The sequence below is a fragment of the Chrysemys picta genome, chromosome 2 (assembly GCF_011386835.1).
Source record: "Chrysemys picta bellii isolate R12L10 chromosome 2, ASM1138683v2, whole genome shotgun sequence".
In the NCBI taxonomy this organism is placed as follows: Eukaryota; Metazoa; Chordata; order Testudines; family Emydidae; genus Chrysemys; species Chrysemys picta.
The window spans coordinates 116,261,750-116,283,504 of record NC_088792.1 but is presented as its reverse complement, the minus strand read 5'-3'; the positions used below and the strand labels follow the sequence as shown (position 1 = coordinate 116,283,504).

The window sequence follows — 21,755 nt, the reverse complement described above, 5'->3', positions numbered from 1 at the left end:
GGCTTCCAGGATCTGTGGCTCCAGCTCAAACAGCTATTAGGTGGGACTGCCCCAGAGCCAGGCTCCAGTCATTTTCACAGAGACTTTCAAAAATTTTGGTTTTCATTCGTAATTGGAACAAAACCAGATTTCAAAATATCTAAATCCTCTGCAAAATAGAACTAACCCCTCCCCACCTCTAGCCAGGACCCAGAATCTGGTAAAAAGTCAGCCATAAAGGGACTTGCAGTGTTAAAGGGACCTAAAACATCACAGCCACCACCAAGGGACCAACTGACAAGGGGGTGTGGCCAGTGGCAAGGCAGTTCAGGAATATATTAGTTAAATATATTCTTCAGGCAGCCTGTGTTGAACGTCCTATGGAGCTTGAGCTGGAGCCCCCCGTCTGAACTCCTGAGGGATGGCAGCGTACAGACATTACTCTCCCATAGCAGCTATGAATGCGCCCTGGAGTGCAGCACACATCCCATTGCAGATGAATGAAGATGCTAGTTTAGAATACAGTTTTGAATCATGGTCTTTCTCTTCTTCATCTCCCATGGCTGGCTGTTTCATATGAAGAGAGACTCATTTTCCCTGCTCTGAGGGAGAAGAGTATCAGGGGGTAGCCGTGTTAGTCTGTATCTACAAAAACAACAAGGAGTCTGGTGGCACCTTAAAGACTAACAGATTTATTTGGGCATAAGCTTTCGTGAGTAAAAACCTCACTTCTTCGGATGCATAGAGTGAAAGTTACAGATGCAGGCATTATATACAGACACATGGAGAGCAGGGAGTTACTTCACAAGTGGAGAACCAGTGTTGACAGGGCCAATTCAATCAGGGTGGATGTGGTCCACTCCCAATAATAGATGAGGAGGTGTCAATTCCAGGAGAGGAAAAGCTGCTTCTGTAGTGAGCCAGCCACTCCCAGTCCCTATTCAAGCCCAGATTAATGGTGTTGAATTTGCAAATGAATTTTAGTTCTGCTGTTTCTCTTTGAAGTCTGTTTCTGAAGTTTTTTTGTTCAATGATAGTGACTTTTAAATCTGTAATAGAATGACCAGGGAGATTGAAGTGTTCACTTACTGGCTTATGTATGTTACCATTCCTGATGTCCATGTACATTGGCCAAACGGGACAGTCCCTCCGCAAAAGAATAAATGGACACAAATCGGACATCAGGAATGGTAACATACATAAGCCAGTAAGTGAACACTTCAATCTCCCTGGTCATTCTATTACAGATTTAAAAGTCACTATCATTGAACAAAAAAACTTCAGAAACAGACTTCAAAGAGAAACAGCAGAACTAAAATTCATTTGCAAATTCAACACCATTAATCTGGGCTTGAATAGGGACTGGGAGTGGCTGGCTCACTACAGAAGCAGCTTTTCCTCTCCTGGAATTGACACCTCCTCATCTATTATTGGGAGTGGACCACATCCACCCTGATTGAATTGGCCCTGTCAACACTGGTTCTCCACTTGTGAAGTAACTCCCTGCTCTCCATGTGTCTGTATATAATGCCTGCATCTGTAACTTTCACTCTATGCATCCGAAGAAGTGAGGTTTTTACTCACGAAAGCTTATGCCCAAATAAATCTGTTAGTCTTTAAGGTGCCACCAGACTCCTTGTTGTTTCTGAGGGAGAAGAGACGCTGGTAACTCAATGGGGAGCACAGAGTGGTTCGATGGTTCCCACATCTCCAGTCCAATTGTTAACACTTACTGCATTGTGTTGCATGTATCATGTGGTACAGAGTATCATGTGGTACAGAAAATTCCTGCCGCTCTATGTAAACAGGTGGTCTTCCCAGCTGTCACTAAAACAAAATTCACGTGCTATTTTGGGTCAAAACTCACCCCCTCTCCTAGGGCATGGCTTTATTAACAAATTAATGCAAAATAAACAATATAAACTCTAGCACAAACCACCTCCCCATGTAACAGAGCACATACAGTGGCATTGTATTATTGTTCATCTGTAAAGTCTCATTGAATTGAAATGAGAAACTGGATGAGAAATTAAACCAAAATCTCTTCACACCATCTTGAGTTGGATTTTGAGATGTCTTGGTACTTTTTTTAAAAGGGTAGGGGATAACACAGAGTCTTGGCCAAATGGTCTTCTAAACAAAGTGTGTTCCAATGCCTAAGGTGATTGATGAGTTGTTGAACTCGTGCAGTCTTCTTTGTTGGCTGTGTTACTGCGCTATCAGAATGTCATTATTAAATACTTTGAAAAGTGCTTTGTCGGGGACTTTGTGCATTGCATGATCTTGATAATATCTTCCCTATCAAGATTGTGCCAAAATTCTGCCCTGTTGTGTGCAGGTGTGCTGGACTGATGAGGGCTGGATCCCCAGCACATCCAGACATGACAAGGGAAGGATATAAATTTACCCCTCCACTGAGCAGTGAACTAGGGTCCTGGATACAGTGCCTTATGGGACTCCATGGTCCCAAAGGGTGTTGGTTGATGACTTGGGGGTGTGGCTAAGGCTTTTTCTACACTACAGAGTTAGGCAATGTAAGGCAGTTTATGTTGACCTAATTATATCAGTGTCTACACTAGAATGCTGCTTCCACTGAAGTAAGTGGCCTGCTACACTGACATAACTCCACCACCACGAGAGGCGTAGCACTTATGTTGATGTAGTTAGTGACACAATGTCCATGTAGAAAATGCGTTACTTACATTGGCTACTGCCTCTCATTCTTGTCAGTTTCATGGCTGCCTCTGGCTCAGAGCAGCAGCCTGGGGTTCACAGCTAGAGCCATGAAACTGACAAGAATGTCAGTTTCACTGCTGATTAGGCTCTATGCTGTAAAATTGAGCCCATCAGTGGGCTTACAGTTGCACCCCACCCCAGCTGTCAGTCGGGTGGCAGGCTCACAGCTGGAGCCCCCTGTGACACTGCACTCCATAATGTTTTATGGAAGTATGGTTATGAGTGTGAATATAACGTAACTGGAATATGTTTTATGCAAAAGGTCTAATGTAAGGTATCATTACAAAGCTTATAATCTACTGAGTGTGTTCATCCTATTTGTATGTATGTATCATACTTGTATCTAAAACTAGAAATATAAAGTTTAACTCTGAGGTCCTATTGTAATTATGCAAAGTGTGGGCCATTGATGGTGGTTTAGAATCTTGATGGCTCCCATTGACTAGGACAGTTGGTTGTAAGTGGTCTGTTTACTTGCAAACCTTCCTGGGTGTGTGTGGGCCAGCCCTGGAAGAATGAAGGCTGAGGTCTCACAGGACATGTGACCATGTCACCTGATACTGGAATCCATCTTAAACCTGGTGCTTTTCCATTTAGAAGGAGGGGTGGGGACCCAGAGAGACAAAAGATTCCCGCCTTGTGCCAAAGCTATAAAAGGGGGTGGAACAGAACAAAGGGGGTCCCAGTCATGAGACAGCCCCTGCTTTTCACCTAAGATGCCTGCTGGAACTAACAAGGACTGTACCGGGGAAAGGATTCGGCCCAGACTAGGAAGGAGTCTAGTCTGTGAAAGAAGCTTATTGGAACCTCTGAGGGTGAGGTTTTACCTGTATTCAGTTTCTTAATGTATTGGGCTTAGACCTTCATGTTGTGTTTTATTTTGCTTGGTAACTTACTTTGTTCTGTCTGTTATTACTTGAAACCACTTAAATCCTAGTTTTTATACTTAATAAAATCACGTTTGTTAATTAATAAATGCAGAGTAAGTGATTAATACCTGGGGGAGCAAACAGCTGTGCATATCTCTCTATCGGTGATATAGAGGGCGGACAATGTATGAGTTTACCCTATATAAACTTTATACAGAGTAAAATGGATTTCATGGCTCACTGAACTATTGCTTCAGACTGTCTGCAAACTCAAAAAAAACCACTGCCTCAGTTTACACTGTTGCTTTCACAACCAAATCAGCTAGAAATGTAACTATTTTTGGCAGTTTTGATTCTGAAGCACAATTCTGTAGTCAGGGCAGGATACTGAGGCAAATTCTGCTGCTGAAGAATCATGGAATACATGAGGCTGTGGTTACAAATGTATTATCAGGCCCCAAATTCTTAGCTGTAAAAATAAGTTCAGTCTCTTGAACAGTATTAAACAAGTGAAAATAAATTCAGGATCCCTTCAGTGTTCATGCATGTCCTTCATTTTCAGACCATTGTAGTCCAAATGTATTCAAAGAGTTTATTTCTAGTTTTTGAGATGATGCAGAAATGTTTCAAACAGAACTCTTTCTCCAGGAAGAAAGAATAGTTGTTTCTCGAAGTCTCATATCAAGAAATGTCTTGTCCAATCAATTTCTAATGTTCAAAATTAATATAATATATATCTTAATTAGAAAATAAAAATCTACACTGTGCTGAGACCAAGCATGAGAAATGTCGTGCCAAAAGCAGCTTTTTGGAGAAAGTACAGTCTAAATTCAGGCTTAGAATGGGAATTCTCTTTCATTCTTGACTATGGAGTCACTTCTGAATCCGTAGGTAATATGTAACTATTTGTATATGTATGTATACATTTTATATGTGCGTGCATGCATGCATACTGTAGAATTGTTCATTCTAGCAGCAGTTCATTTTATAGCAAAAAATCAGCCCTATCATTTACACTCATTTATACAAAAATTTGTGAGTCATCTACGTATTAATGTCAAGATTTTTAATATCTGTGTATCAATTTTCTGAATTCTGAAGGATATATTGTCAAGAGTTCTCCTTAACAAAACTTTATTGCACGGGACAAAATCCTGTTATCAGAACAATATTGCCGAGTGGGGAAAAATGCATCAAGTCAAGCGGAATAGGGTTCGAATCTGTGTGTATACAAAGGAGCTGGCTTATCAGGATCAGGGTAGGGTCAAAGGTGCTCAGTTTGTACTAAGCAGAAATTTGTCAATGTTAGCTGAAGCTAGGCAAAGGGGCAACATTAGGGGAACAAACTGGTGGAATTGTGGTGAGAAAAGCAGCCAGACAAGGGATAAAAATACCATTTGAACAAGTGCCCTTGTGCCTAGGATAGGGGAAGAGCCTCACACTTCCAGGCATGCTCAGCCCATATGAAGTCCCACAGTCTGGACAGGCTCTGTGCTTGTTCCGCACAAGAAACGAGGCCCTCCTCAGCTGCAGCAGTCAGTGCCTGTGCCTCAGCTAGTCAGCCGCACCCCCAAAGGCTGTGAGAGACTCCACAACCCAGGGCAGGACTTAGGGAGGAAATGCTTCTTCCCTATTACCCCACCATGGGGGTGGGGTCTCCTTGCTAGTCTGATAACAGAAGAAACAGTGGGGTTGAGTGGCCTCATCTATAGATCTGGCTGCCAGCTCCAAAAGGGAGTAATTGTCGTCCCCTGACTGTATTTTCATTGTTGTGCCCCCTTTTGAAATTGAATTTTTGTTTTAATCCAGGCTTGATTATTTCCACCAGAAATAGTAGGCGAGGTATTTCCTCAGGAAATTCTGTACCTAAAAAAGGACATTCCTGTATATGTACTGAGATTCTTAAAGAAAAGCATTCTTTCACTACATGCAGGCACTCCTCACAGAACTACTAGAGAGTTGCTATCACGGTGTTTATACTATGTTGTTATAAACATAAGGTGGTATTTCAACTTTGTTCATTAATGTTATGTCATGATCTGTGTGTGTGTGTGTAAATAAATATATAAAAACATTTGGAGTATGTCATTTTATGGGTGCTGTCTTCCATTCTCCTTACCAAAAATATGTTTCAAAAATGAGCTTCAGAGGCTAAATTCAAGTGAAGACCTTTTTGTAAAACATGATTTCAGGATAGAGACTATAACTCATTGGAAGCATTAAGAAATGCACTTTGACTGAAGCTTAGTGTGCCAGAATTTCATATTTTGGATAAATGACTGGACTTGTGTGAAGATGTTTCAACTAAATCTGATTCTAAGAAATGTCGAGCTTCATTGACGTTTAAACAGAGCTGAATGGGGTTTAGATTACAGAAGTTTGGACTAGGGTTTTAAAAATGGCTAAAACACTTTTTAGTTACTGTACAAATTGGGCAAAATAGAAGAACAGCCCCCCACCACTGTATACCCCATGAAATCAATAGATTGAAGTTTTAAAGTGTTTTATTTACTGTTAGATGTTTGATGCTCACAAATTGCTGTCATGTTGCTTTTTATTTCAGGACTCCGAGTCCCTTGACACCTACACCCAGAACACTCTCTCTGCATTATACCCGCCTTTTGAGGCCACAGCTGCCACTGTCCTGTGGCAGCTTTTCAGCATAGTTGAAAAGCTGTATCGAGGAGATGGTCTCAGGTGCCTAATTGATTTCCTTGTCCCTGCCAAGAGAGTCTTACAATGCATTCAGCAAGAAACCTGTGTAAGTATAGCTTACTCTGGCAAAACAGAGGCCTCCTTTGTTCCTGACTTGGGAAAAGAGATAAGATGGAATTTAATCTCTGATCTAGAGAGCTCTTTTAGTCTAGCAAATAAAATTTTGCAGGGAACAGTGCAAATTCTAAAGGTACCAAGGAGAACAGTGAAAGAGAATTATTTACCAACCTTTTTAAAACTGTGTCTGGAAAAGGAGTTAACTTGCAAAACCTGAACAGGAAACTAGCTGCAATCTACAGAACCTGTTGATAGCAAAATTTGGGAAGGAAAACATGGTCTTCTTTTTAACTGATAATGATTTTAAATATCCCAGTGCAGGCACTGAAATGATAGAGGACCAAGATAAAATATTTGCAATAACAAAAAAATGCATAAGTCTGGAAGGTATTTTTAAAGGGAGCAGATATTGTAGCAAAGATATTATTGTGGTTATTTTCTTTTCCAAGTTGACTAAAATCCTCGCCAGTGATGTGTCTGGAGTATGGAGCTGGCTAGGGCTGTATACTTGGGGTTCATGGCCGCATAGGTTTAAGTCCTGAGGGGTGACATCCCCATTGTTGGGGGAAGATTTTTCCAGTGATTGATTGACAGACCATTAGAGGGAACCTTAGAGGACTTGTACTCCTTTGTCTCAGCACTCCTGGCTGGCATCTCTGATATGATATAGCTGTCACGCAGTAGAGCAGTCAAGACCCGGAAGAGCTACCATTGCATGCAAATGGCAGATACAGGCACCTTGTCAGCTCCTCCACACTCCAAATAAGACATCTCTCCTATTTAAGTTTTGTAACTACAAGGACTCTCTTCTGGCCACCTTCTCTCCCTGCAGCAGTTCCTCAGAGCTGACTGCAACCCTAGTGAACACTGTGTCCATGATGCAGGAGAGAAGAGCATCAATCCATGCAAAGGAGCCCTCTGCTGTCCATAAACTTACCACATCCACAGTTTGATTCCACACCATGCATAGATGCAGCTCTCATCTGCCCCTATTCTGTATTCAGGCTTGGCATCCTCAGAGCTGGAATTATTTATCAATCACATACTGTCTCTTTTGGTGCCTAGCAGTCTCTTTATTATGGTGGTCCCAACCTGAAACCTAATGGGACTGTGTCTGGATTAGCTTTCCTTTGAGACATGCAATAGAAATATTCAAAGACAAAATTTTAGGAACCCATTCCTGTAGAATGGGAATCAACTCCCCTTTCTCCTTTCCATTCTTCAGCACCAGTAATAGAAACATAGGTGAAATCTGATTTTTCATTTTCTCCAAATCATTGTATGCTGTTGGAGATGTTCAGAAAATGCTAATTGTTCTCTCTTCTCTGGGTTGTCTTTTCCACCTGAGTAGTTTCATTTAGATTTCTGATGTGTTTACAGTTGGTAAAAGAGTATTAAATACTTAATCCTCCCTCAGAGCCTGAGGATAGACTAGATGATCGTTTGAGGTCCCTTCCAGCCCTACATTTCTATAACTTCAGTGAAATTTGCTGTCCAACTGAGCTATTGCCTGTCTGGTTTCGTTCCATGTTTCATTTTTCTCCCCCTAGCTTGGCACGTTCCGTGAGCTTCCTTTTGACTCTTTGGTGCGTGATGCTCTTGAATCATTCTCTCCGACCTGTTTAAAATAATAATGCTGACTGGTTCTGGTTTTCAGCGTTGTTGGCGGGCTGCATGTGCTTTCCATTCCTTTAGCTTTAAATTAAAAAAAAAAGTTGTTGTTTTTTACCATCATTAGCTTCTTCCAGAGGGAACTGTTGTTGTCTTTCTGCAGACCTCCACTGCCGCAACTTTTCCTGTTTGCCGCTAAATGCCATGCTCAGCTCATGAGAACCAGAGATAGCATTCAGATTAGCAGCGATACTTGTTGGTGGGCAGGGAGGAAAGAAAAAAGAGGTGGATATACTTTCCCAGTATTTTTGTACCTAAAAAAGGATTGGGGTTCTGTCTGAGGGTTGGGCTGTGTAACAAGATAGCAGATGTTAGAAACCTGCCTAGAACTCCTGAAGTTGGTAAGTGTGGCTCATTAACTCCTCCCAGGGTACTAGAGAGGCTGGAGAGTCTCTCAGGGCAGAGGTGATAGGAAGCTAAGACAGAAGAGATCCTGGAAAGGAAACTACTGGAACAGCCATACTCAGGCAGGAAGTGTGGGCTTACACTGAGATTTAGGTTGTTTTTATAAGTAGGGCTCCGTGTCTGTCACAGAGGTCGCAGAAGTCATGGATTCCATTGGGTTCCTCCCCCTCAACGGGTCCCCCAACTTCCCCACTGCAGCCTCACCCCTCAAGATTCAATCATGAGTATTTTTAGTATCAATCATGGACAGGTCAGGGGCCGTGATTTTTTGTTTTTTGCCTGTGACCTGTCCATGACTTTTACTAAAAATACTCATGATTAAATTGTAGCCTTAGTTATAAGCCAAGCCCCCAAAAGAGGGGTGAGTCTGGACACTAGGTCAAAGTCAGTGTGTACTTTTGAGGATGGAGGTAGAGAATTAGATCACTGACAGACTGTTCTTCCCATCCTTAATATGTCTTGCCTTAAGTCATGCTGTATTACAGCTGCATCTATAGATTTTTGCTGTGCTCAACTGAGGAAGGAATTGAATCACCATCCTGCTTAATCATTCCTTAGCTAGCTATTGGAAGTGCTCCAAAGTAGATATGACTTACGTAATGGATAGTTTACATACTTGGTTTTCTTTGTTATGTTTTTATTGTAGCATATTTTGTTTTGATGTAGGGTTTTTTGCGGGCACTGAGTTGTATGTGTATTTTTCCATTAGGTGGGGAAATTATTCATAAGTCATTCTTTTAAATATATTTTTAGCACCTAGCAATACACCTCTACCCCGATATAACATGACCCGATATAACACCAATTTTGATATAATACGGTAAAGCAGTGATCCAGGAGGGCGGGGCTGTGCACTCCGGTGGATCAAAGCAAGTTCGATATACCACGGTTTTACCTATAACACAGTAAGATTTTTTGGCTCCCGAGGACAGCGTTATATCAAGGTAGAGGTGTATGTCTTTTTTATGTTTGCATTTTATCATGTAGCTTTGCTACAGGTAATGGCTTTCATTTAACAAATTTCTTAAGAGTCTTACAACAGAAGTATTCTCAAACAAAAAACTTGAAGGTGAAGTGAAGATTGCAGGCATGTATCAGAGTTCTGAACATGTACTACCTCTATATGTGTCTGTCACTCACTCACTCACTCAGAGACTCAGGAAATTCAAAGTTAAGGTTGCACTTATAAGAAACCCAAATATTTGAAATTATGGAAATTCCCAATTAAGATAGCCAAACTACTTGAACTTGGCACTTGTAGAGATGTCAGGCTACCATTTTCCCTCCTTTGCAGATAAAGTATCAGAAGTAGATGACAAAAAACGTAGGTTTTATAACTATCAGAGGGGTAGCCGTATTAGTCTGTATCCACAAAAACAACGAGGAGTCTGGTGGCACCTTAAAGACTAACAGATTCATTTGGGCATAAACTTTCGTGGGTAAAAAACCCACTTCTTCAGATGCATAGAGTGAAAATTACAGATATAGGCATAATCATATATTGGCACACGAAGAGAAAGGAGTTACCTTACAAGTGAAGAACCAGTGTTGAAGGCCAATTTAGTCAGGGTGAATGTGGTCCATTCCCAATAATTGATGAGGAGGTGTCAATATCAAGAGAGGCAAAATTGCTTTTGTAGTGAGCCAGCCACTCCCAGTCCCTATTCAAGCCCAAATTGATGGTGTTAAGTTTGCAAATGAATTGTAGCTCTGCAGTTTCTCTTTGAAGTCTGTTTTTGAAGTTTTTTTGTTGAAGAATGGCTACTTTTAAATCTGTTATTGAGTGTCCAGGGAGATTGAAATGTTCTCCTACTGGCTTTTGTATGTTACCATTCCTGATGTCTGATTTGTGTCCATTTATACTTTTACATAGAGACTGTCCAGTTTGGCCAATGTACATGGCAGAGAGGCATTGCTGGCACATGATGGCATATATCACATTGGTAGATGTGCAGGTGAATGAGCCTCTGATGGTGTGGTTGGGTCATCTGATGGAGTCGCTAGAGTAGATATGGGGACAGAGAAGGCAATGAGGTTTGTTACAGGGATTGGTTCCCGGGTTAGTTTTTCTGTGGTGTGGTGTGTAGTGACTAGTGAGTATTTACTTCAGGTTGGGGGGCTGTCTGTAAGTGAGGTTTGATAACTGGTTGCATACCCACATGTCTCCAATATGAAGTGTTCAGCTTTGTCACCACACTGACGTTTTGCTTTTTTTGATGCAAGTGCTATAATTTTACAATCAGGAAGGTTTGTATATGGAGCCACACTAGCTCTGTGTCTAATGAAATTTAGATAATTGTCAAGGGCATGCAGTGGTTAAGGTCAGGGTTGGATTAAGGCTGGGGCTTTAGGGGCTGCATCCTAGGGCCTCAGCTCAAGGGGGGTCCCACAAAAATCAATCACAGGCAGCGATCTCCGGGCTGCTAAAAGGGTGCTTAGGCAGGCTGCCTGCATGCTGTGGCCCCACGCCGCTCCCGGAAGCGGCTGGCTGCTGGCACATCTGTGACCCCTGGCAAGGGGAGGGGAGGCAGCTCCACCCCCAACACTGTCCCCACAGCTCCCAAGGGGCTTGCAGAGACGTGCTAGCAGCCAGCCGCTACCAGGAGCGGCGTGGGGCTATGGCAGGCAGGCAGCCTAAGCCCTGCTGTACCGCTGGCTAGGAGCTGCCTGTGGTAAGCACCTCCTGGTTGGAGCCTACACCTCACTCCCCCTCCTCCACCCCAACCCCCTGTCCCAAATCAGAATCCCTTCCTGCACCAAACTCCCTTCCAGGAAAAAGACTTGTATACAGGGGCCACACAAAGAGCAGGTGGCTTTTGGAAGAGGGGTCCTGGGGGCCATGCCTCCATAAGGGGAGCTAGACTGACAGTGGGCAAACTTGAGAAAATTGTCTGTATGTGCAGCCTCTCTTCTCCCCTGCTCCTTTCTTCTACTCACAAAGAAATCTGGTTCCATTTAAACTAGATACCAAAAAAGAAGAAGAGTAAAACTTTGGGACAGATCCTCAACTGGTGTAAATCATTCTAGTCTTCTTAGAGGGCATGTTCTGTCAGGAATTTCTGCCAAACATGGTAGATTTAAGGATTTACCTCCCCGACAGTTCTGCTTTACAGCAAAATTTGCGTGTGTGCGCAGTACCCATCAAAGTGGGTAATATACATCTCCCTCCTCCACAGCATAACCTAGAGATCGGAGGCACTTTCAGGAAAGTGTAAGCCACCAATGGGAAGAAAGTATATATTTGCTCTTATATTCATTGCTTTCTTGGTTGCTTTTTACTTTTGCTTTCTCTGTCTTTATGATACACTTTTTTCTCACCCTTCTAAATGAAATCCCATATCATGTGTGTTGCCCCTCATTGGCTGAAATCTGAATCTCCCTTCCCCATCACACCACACAGTGTCACATAGTCCCTTCTGCCAGTTCTATCACTTAATGACTTTTTTTCAGTGTCTGACTTTGTCCTGCTGATTTACCCTATGCTGACACTGAAACAGTAGTTACGGAAGAGGTATTTTTGTCATTACCTCATTATAGCCAGAAGCCCAACTTTATCTCTAATCATGCTCAATCTAGACTATCAGTAGTCTCGGTGAGCCTGTTATATCTCTCATGAGCTGTTTGCGTTTGCTTTGCATTGTTTTTGTTCAGTAATGTCTGGCTTTATTTCTTTCACCCAGTATTTCTGTATTTTAGGAGCTTATTAGTGGTTTCTACTTGTGTTTTCCATAAACAGACCACTTGTCAGCATAGTTATATTGGTTTAAATGTCTGCTCTCTCTCTTTATTCCCAAGCCCAAAGCATTGACATTTTAATTTACTTGAATTTAAGTTTTCCTTCTTCTATAGACTTTTGACATGTTTTTGAGCCTTTCTGACAGCTCTCGTCTTTGCATAAAAATAATACGATGATTATGATTACATTACCAACAAATCCAAATCCTTTGCTCTTTATTGCTTTCCTGTCGTTCGATGCACTTGGATCTTGGTCCTGATGCATAGGTCTTACTGGACCACCAGGGCTGAATTTCTTTGCACCTTATGTTCTTTTAAAGTTAAAGGGCAAATTTCCAGCTTCTCTTACATGAGTAGGTCTGCGGAAGGAGCAATAAGGCATTTTTAGTACACCTGAACAGGGAAACAGGCATCAGGTACAAAATATAAACTGAGGGCCAGATCCTTGGTTGGTGTAAACTGTCATAGCTCCATTGAAGCCAGTGGAGCTATGTCTTGTTATACTAGCTGAGGCTTTGGCCCCTAGTCTTTCCTTTAGCACGGAGTTGATGAGCCAGCTAGTATGCTCAGTAGCTCAGCACAGTCCTACAGGGGGAGGCCAGTTGGGATGGAGATGTGGTAAGAGCCCCACCATCCTCTGTGTGCCTGCTAGAATATGGCAGCAGGGGCTGGGAAGAGTCTATGATTCCCCTTTCAATCTCTCTTCTCAAAGCATTCCCAGTTGCTTTGATCTCCTGCAGTCAGAATGCCTTTGAGCACTTCTGCTATAGCTCTGCATATCTTGGTACCACCAGTTCAGAAAGGGAGTAATTAGCCCCATAGAATTCCAATATGAATTTTTAAAGTGTGATGATTAAACTTTTTGTTGCTTTTGCTCCACTGTAGAGGCATGTGGAGACACAAAGACACTGTTTAGATTGATAGGAGGGATGGAATAATACATTTGTTGAAAAGCCTGAATATCTGTGCTGTTTGGAAAACTCACTGTTCACAACTGAAAATCCAAAAACATTGGGTTGCAAGATATTTCTTCCATCTATCCCTTACAGGATAGCACTAGATCCTTACTAGGAGACACAGTCAACTCTCCTCTATCTCTGTGTAGCTTAGTCATGATCAGACAGAGCCAAAGAGACGCAGATCGCATATCTCGCTTTTTGCCTGGTCTGCTAGCCAGGCTCTCCGCCTTCTGTGGACCATGCAGGGAGAAGGGACAGGAAATCATCAGAGCAAGGAAGTGATAATGTCACTTTCCCACTGCACCCATCTGCAGCTCCCCTCTTTGGGCCTTAGGGTAGAGAAGAGTGAAAATTCCTATGGTCTGCTTCTCTCCTCCTTTCCTTATATTTCACCACAAATGTTCCTACTTAAAGGCTTCAAACATTGCCAAGTACACTTTATCTGATCAGACAATATTGATATCTGGGAATCTAAACAAACCAAGTTACTAGGATGATTTTCCCCACCACCGCTCCCCAAATGCAAACATGAAACAAATCTTTGAGTCCTCACACCTTAAGGTTCTTGGCTTCAGTATTTTTCTTATGTCCTTTTTTTGGTAAACATTTGGATCAGTTTTGCATGGTGCTTCATATCTGGACGATGCTGAGTGGACTCAGTTTCCATGCTCAGCACTGCCCAGGCCTGAACTTTAATTAGTGTCACCATTGAAAATATTGTTTAAAATCAAATGCACAATTTATTGGGAACTCAGTAATCAAACCACGGCTCACCAAATTTGAGAGACATAAACAAGTATAAGAAATATATTGTTTTGTTGGAGTCTGCAGACAGTTGGATGGTTTCATAGCGAAGATTTTCAGATTTTTCATTTTTAATTACTGTATACCTCTATGTAACTGATAATTATATTCACGAGAGACTGGAAACTAACCATGTATTGTTATCCTGGTACATGGAACCCTTTCGTTTTTATCCTTGTACTGTCCATGTGCCAGCCCTTACTTGTGAAAGTAGTTCTGATTTCCATGGGGATAATGGGATTACTTGTGTGACTATGGGTTTTGCAGGTTCAAGCCTTAAATCAAGATGCCACATCAGTGAGGTATTTATATTTGGAGTGAGTAAATGATAACATGAGCACTGTCAGAGACAGACCATGGAAGTGTTTGGATTCAGTATCTCATGGTTACATGAAATTGATATAATGAAGAGGGACTTTGCCTGATAGACAATAGCTGAGGTGATTATTAAAACAATTAAGGATGATCAGTCATGTTAACTTACAACCTCTTTTAAATGAGAAAACAATTCAGAATTCAGGGTCTCTGCTCTTTGCTAGAAATACGCAAGTCACACCAGCCTTATTAAAGTTTTCAGGGCCCAATCCTAATTTCATTGAAGTTAGTATTTCAATTGACTTCAACGGGAGGGAGGATCAGGTTGTGGGGATGAGGGCGGTGTGAGAGGGAGGGAAATTTTTGCTCACATTTATACTTTGTGAACTGGAAGTTTCTCAGGAATGCAACTATTCAGGAAATGACTTGAAGATTTACAGTCCTCAGGCTGTAACTTACAAGACACTGAAGGATTTATAATCCAACATTTGTCCAAAATATAGAAGCTCAGCAGCAGTCAGAATAAGGGATTTAATGACTATTTAGTTGTAGTTACATAATGGACAGTTCTCTTGCCATAGAATTGCTATGTACTGCATGCAGTTATTCATTGCCTCAATGACAGAGGTTTCAACCCACAAAATGCCTTTCTTCTCACCCTTGTCTCCCTTTTTTGCTGATAACTTCCAAATACCTGGCTGGGAAGCTGAACCTACCATTGCTTCCACTGGCGTTTAAAAACAACATAATCTCCATAGCCTAAATAGATGCTAGAAAAATGAACTTTTGTTGATTTCATGATATTCAGAAAACAAATTAGAGACAGGAGACTCTAGAGTCATTTAAAACTAGTCTGGACAAAACATTGGAGAAGATACTGTAGATAACAGACCTGGATTAGCCCCTCCCTGGACAGTGAGTTAAATAACCCAATAGGTGTTTTCCATCTCAAAGTTTGGTAGTCTAGAGCTTTTCCTCTGGTGCCATAAGGATCCTCTCTGCAGCTGCTGTGGCATAACCGTGGAGAAACAGGAGGGCTGGGAAGAGTGCCTTTTGTGCATAGGCCTGGGCCTCTAGGGCTAGAGCATCTCTTTCCATAAATACTAGGCTGTGCTCCCTATCTGCTCTGCACTCCACAGAACACTCTTACCTGAGGCATTAATCACTAGGAAATTCCACAAAGACAATCTGGTGGAGTTGCCTGTCTCCTCCGCCCTGCTTCTGCCTGTGCCACCGTGGGACAGAGTGATCTATGAACCTATCGATTAGCCCTTCTATATCATCATGGGTTTTCCAATTCAGTGCCTCTGTGGAATTTTTAAGCACGTTGTTGCATATGGGCGGGAGGAGAGAGAATACAGAAAAACATTACTTTTCAAATGATGGTTTACAGCACTACTGATTTCTTCGTACATAAGACAAATGTGCCGATACATGCAACTCAAGTAACTGATCTCTGTGAGGCAGGAGATGTCAGATTGTTGCTGAATTAACCAGAACACAGTATGAAGGAATTGGGGTGAAAAGTAACATGTTTTAGTCCAGAGACATTTGTTTTACTGTTTGTTTAAAATTTAAATAGATGCAGCTGTGTAGTAATCAGAGTTTAACTTACTTATTAGTAGCTGAAAATTGCAAAACCTAAATAAATTAAAACTTAATCATTTTTCTCATCAAGAAAAATATATCCAAGTATTTCCAAAGTGTAACACTCAGGTAACTGTCAAAGGGAGGTATAGTCTATGCAGAAAGGCACCAAACAGGATCAAACACTTAAACAGTGCATTGCAAAAGCAAATTATAAATGGCTTATGGGAAAACAAGTGATCAAGCAAAATAAGAGTTACGTTTTCCTTGTGGTCTCTGGGAAATAAGACATTTCCACTAGAACTGTGCACTTTTAACTCCCAAGACTTGTGCCAACCTAGTTTCTGGTTTTGCTTCATGTGGATCCTTGGCTGTTCTGCTTCACTTTTAAGTTTTAGGTTCAAACCCAAAGAAAAAACTAGCTGATGTTTTTCCTGGTGTCCAGATGAAACCAGGCAAAAACACTGGATTTCTAATGGCTTCCGCCCAAAACCATAGATCTGCTGAGGTTCACTCCAAACTCTGCCCAAGTTTGGTCATAAGGTTCATTAGCCTTAGTGACCCCCTTCAGCACGCCTAACACAAATTCTGAGTTTGTAACAAAAGCTGCATTTATGAAAGTTGTACTGCACTAATTATGTGGCCTAGTGGGTAGAGCACTGGACTGGAATTTAGGGGATCTGGGTTCTATTCCTAGCTCAAATTACATGAATTTCCTGTGCCTCGGTTTCCTCATCTGTAAGATGGGGATAATGATACTGACCTCTTTTTGTAAAGCATTTTGAGATCATCTGATTAAAAGCGTAATGTGAGAGCTAGATAGTACTAAACTTTAATTGATACCAGTGCACTCATTGAGGAACTGCCATATAACTGTACTGCCACTACAAGTAGCCCTTGTGTGTATGATTTCAGACATTACTTATATTGTAGGTTGAGGTATTTTATGTCTGATTTAATGTTATCAAAGACTCTTCAGCTATGAACACTTCCATTGTATAATAGAAATCTCTTTCCTGGAGCAATAGACTGCCTTTGTGGTCGTCCAGTACCTAGGTAGATGAGCTTACTGATTATGTCATTAGATTTGTGGTTACTGAGGCAGATAGCAGGCAGGCCCAGGGGTTCTTTCTCTCTTTCAGGTCTGGACAGGTGCTTCGCATCCAGAAACTATTCATTATTTTTTCTCTGAGCAAAACATTTTATTACTCTGTTGACAAAAATGCCACCACCTGTATTTTATTTAATTATTTGCTTCATTGATTTATAGAGTGCTTATTAATGTAGCAACTAAATCATCCTGTTACTCAGAAGCATGCCTGGTCTTCATAACTATGCACAGGTTTTTAGATGCATCTGAATTTAATATTTAAAAACTAGTTAAAGTGATCATAAGGATTATTATTATTATTATAATTAATTATTTTTAATGTACCAGAAAAGCAAGCTATTCTTCATTTATCAACCAAATTCAGGCTTTAGGGACAAATTCTGTGGTGACAAAAAACACCACCACCTAAATCAAAATAACAAATAAAAGCAAAAATAAAATGGGGGTGGAAATGAGAGAAGAAAAAACAGACAAGAAAGGACAGCTCAGCGAGCGAGCGAGAAATGGACAGAAAAGTGGAGAGTGGAGGGAAGTGTATTGGGACATGGCCTAACGGTCGGGGTGAGTCTCCTTTGTCCAATCCTTCACAGATGTGCAGAGTTTTGTAGGACTCTGCTCCTGTTGATGAAGTCTTATTTGTGGGTTTGCCAATATGACAAGACCATTGCATAGGTTGGGTGAGAAAAGGAAACCATTGCAGTGGTTAGCAGAGTGTGATGAAGCATTTTCAGAGTTGAAAAAGGCTCTGGTGACTGTGCCTGTCTTGGCCTAATCTATGTTTCAAAACCCCTTTTCATATTGGTCACAGATGCTATCGCTTATGGTTTGGGGTCAGTACTGACATAGGAACCCAAAGAACTTAAGGTAGTGGCTTATTACAGCAAAAGTATTTTCCGGAGAGAAGTTATTGCACCACCCAAAAGGGACTCCTGGCAATGGCTACATCCATAGAACACTTTCACCAATATTTGTATGGGAGGAAGTTTGTGGTCAGGACAGACCATGTTTTCCTGCAATAATTCTTTAGATTCAGGAATCCTGAGGGCAACTTGCCAGGTGGTTGGAAAAACTGCAGTGCTGTGATTTCAGTCTCACACAGGCCTGGACATGAGCATGGTAATGCTGATGCCTTGTCCAGATGGCTTTGTTGGGCAGTTAATTGCAAATGCTGCCCGAAGCAAGATAGCAAGGAATTGTTTGCTCAAGGGAATGTGTGCTGAGGAGGAGATGGCTGCCTCCTCTCTTCCCATAATTTGCCAACATGTTCCTGGTTCATCCACTGGAACAATGTGTGAGGGGTTTTAGAAGCAGAGTTCAGAGCAACTAAAGCTTCCCACAGAGAGGATCCTGATATAAAAATAGTGTGTGACTGGAAAATCATTTGGCACCTAGAAAGGTGCCTCAGAATACCATAGGGGGACAGCTTGTAGTTTTAAGATGGAAATATGATATAGGAGATGGGAACAACCTGTGCCAAAGTATTTAGGTCTCAGATTTAATCTGCTGTACATTCTTTAGATTATAGGAATGGTTCACAACTTTTTTTTGCTGGCATCTCCAAGAGTGAGTGTCTGGGGAGCTGGCCAGTTCTGCGTAGCCTCCGTTTTCTTTGTCAGCGGAAATTCCCCCTTTGCTGTTTGTGTGCCTAAGATAAATTACCTCTTTTTTGAAACAATTCATGTTTCCTTGGGTTCAGTTTCAGTTTGGCAGCATTAAGCTTATCACAGACCATTTGTAAATGTATCAATTCTTGTTCAAAAGTTTTAGCATGCACCCAGATATCATATAGATATAACCGACTAAGAGCGGCATGCTGTGCAATACACTTTCCAATGTGACTGGTGCATTGCACAAGCCAAAAGCCATCACTTTAAATTACCCCGGACCTTATCCTGCTATGAAAGCAGTCTTTTCCCTGTCCTTTGGATCCACTTCCACTTGCCAATACCCATTTTTAAGATCCAATGTGGGAAAACCAGATTGAACCTGCTACAGTATTCCAGATATCATCTGGTCATGGTATGGATAATAATTCTTAAAGTGACCTCATTTAGTTTTCTATTGACCACACGTAATCTGATGCTTTTCTGTGTATGAAGGTCCTGTGGTTTCTTCTACCATATTAAATTAGCAAAGAAGTCCAAGAGATGTCTGCATTGTACTTGGAAGATTTGCATCATTTTAATATTTGTCTTACATGTAATGTATCATTTAAAAATGTTTTTTTACATAATGATTTGCTGTTAGAATGAATGGGTGAAATTCTGGTTCCCTGAAGTAAGGGCTTGTCTGCATGGTTTATTAGTCTGCCTTAGAAGGGTGTAACTTCTCGTGCACACTTGTGTGTTGTGCACTAACTGGCCCATGAGGACTCTGCTGGAGTGCACTAAAAGTTTTCCTTGTGCACATTGTGGTGGGACTATATTAACTTTCACTAGGGAACTTTTAGTGCACACCAGGAGGGTCCACACAGGCCAGTTAGTGCCCAACATGCTAGTGTTTACTAGAATGTGCACCTCTTTAATGTGGACTGGTACACCTTGTACAAATGACCCTGAATGATTTCAAGTGGCCAGGATTTCACCCAGTCTCTTTCCAGTTGGTCTTCTTGTGCCAGATGTATTTTTGTGATGATTGTTATGGCTGCAATATAATTTTTTTGGGGGGAGGGTCGTTCTTTGTTTCTTGGAGAAATAGTAATTCCTTCTCTGCTGCTTGACACTCTATTTCTACAAGTGAATTCTCCATATGAAGTAGTATTACGTTTCCTCAGTAACGCTACAATAACTTTTCGGGGGAGTTTGAGTATGAGTTATGCCTAGAGAAACAGCCATTACCATGTTTAGTAGCAGGTAATCTATCAAGGCCATTCTTTAGATTGATTTTTAGGGAATAGAGTTTCTTTGGTATCAAGACAGATTATTTTTAGAGAGCTTGTGAAGCTGACTGCACTAACAATTGAAAGCTGCTTTCCAACATTCCCAGCCTCCGCTTTTTCTTTCCTCTTATGCCCACTGGACCAGCACATCTCATTGTCAGTCTGGAAGTGGTTGAAAATCCTTTTTCTTAACAGTTTTTAAATCCAGTTCTGGATGGCTGGCTTCCTTCTGAACTTCTCATCACCTTTCATGGTCTCTGAAGAATTCAACAATTTGTTAAGTGTCATTAGCTGAGGAGCTGGGAAAAGATGGTTTTTCTGCAAGTGACTGTTGCCTGGTTAAAGACCGTATAGTGTTGGGGATAAAACTGCAAATTTCAGCTTCTTTGTTTTTTCCAAAAATAATGAAGAAATTGTCAAAATGAGTAGATTTCTAGAATAGGAATGTTACAGTAAAGCCTTGACAAACCTTTTGTTTTGTTGTAGTGACATGTAAATAACACCAGTCTCTGTGACTGTTTTTCTTTTCATCTTTCTAGTTACACAAGTATACTTTTTTTATTTTAAAATGAAATCTCTTTATCATAAGCTATGTAACATTACTGATCATTAGCCTTCATTCCAAACAGTTAAAGCTGTTTGTAATTTTCATCTGTTACTGTGAATTTTAAACACTGAGTTTACTATTACAGAATACTAAAAGAAATAAGCTGTAATTGTGTTTGCCATGAAGAGTGACTAATTAGATTAGACTAAAAGCTGGGAAATAAATAGAGGCAGAAAAAAATAGTGAGGGCTGCTTCTTATTTTCATTTGGGTGAATTATCTTCTCCCCCTCTCTCCCCCCGACTGAATGTATATTCTGACAATTGTGTGAAAGAACTACTGGTGAGGGGAAGGGAGAAATGGTTCCTTACTTGCGGAATGGGGGGCAAAAACACACAACACCATGAAAGCACAATAGGAGGCGGCCATGGAGGGAGGGAAGCTGTGAGGTTCCTTTTGTGGAGTTTTCCTTACATGGTACCATTGAGGAGGGCAGGGGTTACCCCCCACCCTGCAGAACCAGACACTGCATTTACTTCTTAGCAGATTTAAGGTGGGATGGTGGGGCTATGTGCCCCTAACCTGCAATCTGCCTAGGATCTGTGGCATGGGGTGATGGTACCAAGGAATCAGCTGTCACTACCCTGCTAGTGAGAATGGGGAGCTCCCCTCCGTGTATAGATCCTCTCAGAAGAATTCACCCTCCCCATCATGTCACTAAAATATTTCTCTTATGAGCTAAACAGTGTCCTATATATGTTAGCATTAGTGACCACTAATAAAGAGTTTAACAGAAACTGAATAGAAAGAAGCAAGATTGTGTATGGTGGGATTATTTTATTTTATTTTAAAATAACTTTTCTTGAAACATGCAGAGCTTTCCTTATCTGTCAGATAGTACAGTTTGTATAAATTACTTTATTTACAGCTGCTACAGTCCTTAAATCTTTTTGCCTGCATGTTATGACCCTGTCAGTTGTATGTTGTATTAGTTAGTCCCAGATGCAGGAGGATTTTGCAGCAGGTGCATTTTTGGCTGAGCTAACATTCAGTCTTGATTTTTTGTTCTGTACTACTGGCTTTTTTTAGTAAGGGGAAGGGAATGCGCATCTCCTTCACTCTTGTAACCTTATTGCTGTTTTTTTTTAATGCATTTGCTATTACTGTGGCATTAGTTGAATCTTAAATCCAAAAGAATGTTTGAGGCAGTCGGGCATATATGAAAATAAATGGTGATTCCAAATGGCAAGAGTCATTTGTCATTAGAGATATATAGGCAAAAAGAGAGACTGTGCAGAGTGAATGGAAATTGGAGACCAAAATATTCCATTCCTGGCAAGCAAACAGGGTGTTTCAAGCAAGTACTTTGCTCTCCCAATATTTGGAAC

General features: G+C 41.2%; 1 protein-coding gene across 16 annotated transcripts in view; it reads left to right on the top strand.

The window, feature by feature from the left end:
- The window catches only part of PLEKHG4B (pleckstrin homology and RhoGEF domain containing G4B), a 199,072-nt gene that overhangs the window by 97,625 nt on the left and 79,692 nt on the right, over positions 1 to 21,755 (top strand). For all 16 annotated transcript variants that reach the window (XR_010598477.1, XR_010598476.1, XM_042842053.2 and 13 more), the window contains one exon: positions 6,148 to 6,345. Coding sequence is in view for 9 of the 16 variants with exons in the window: in XM_065584050.1 (XP_065440122.1) it covers positions 6,148 to 6,345 (198 nt within the window). In the remaining 7 variants the exon portion in view is untranslated. The remainder of the gene's footprint in view (positions 1 to 6,147; positions 6,346 to 21,755) is intronic.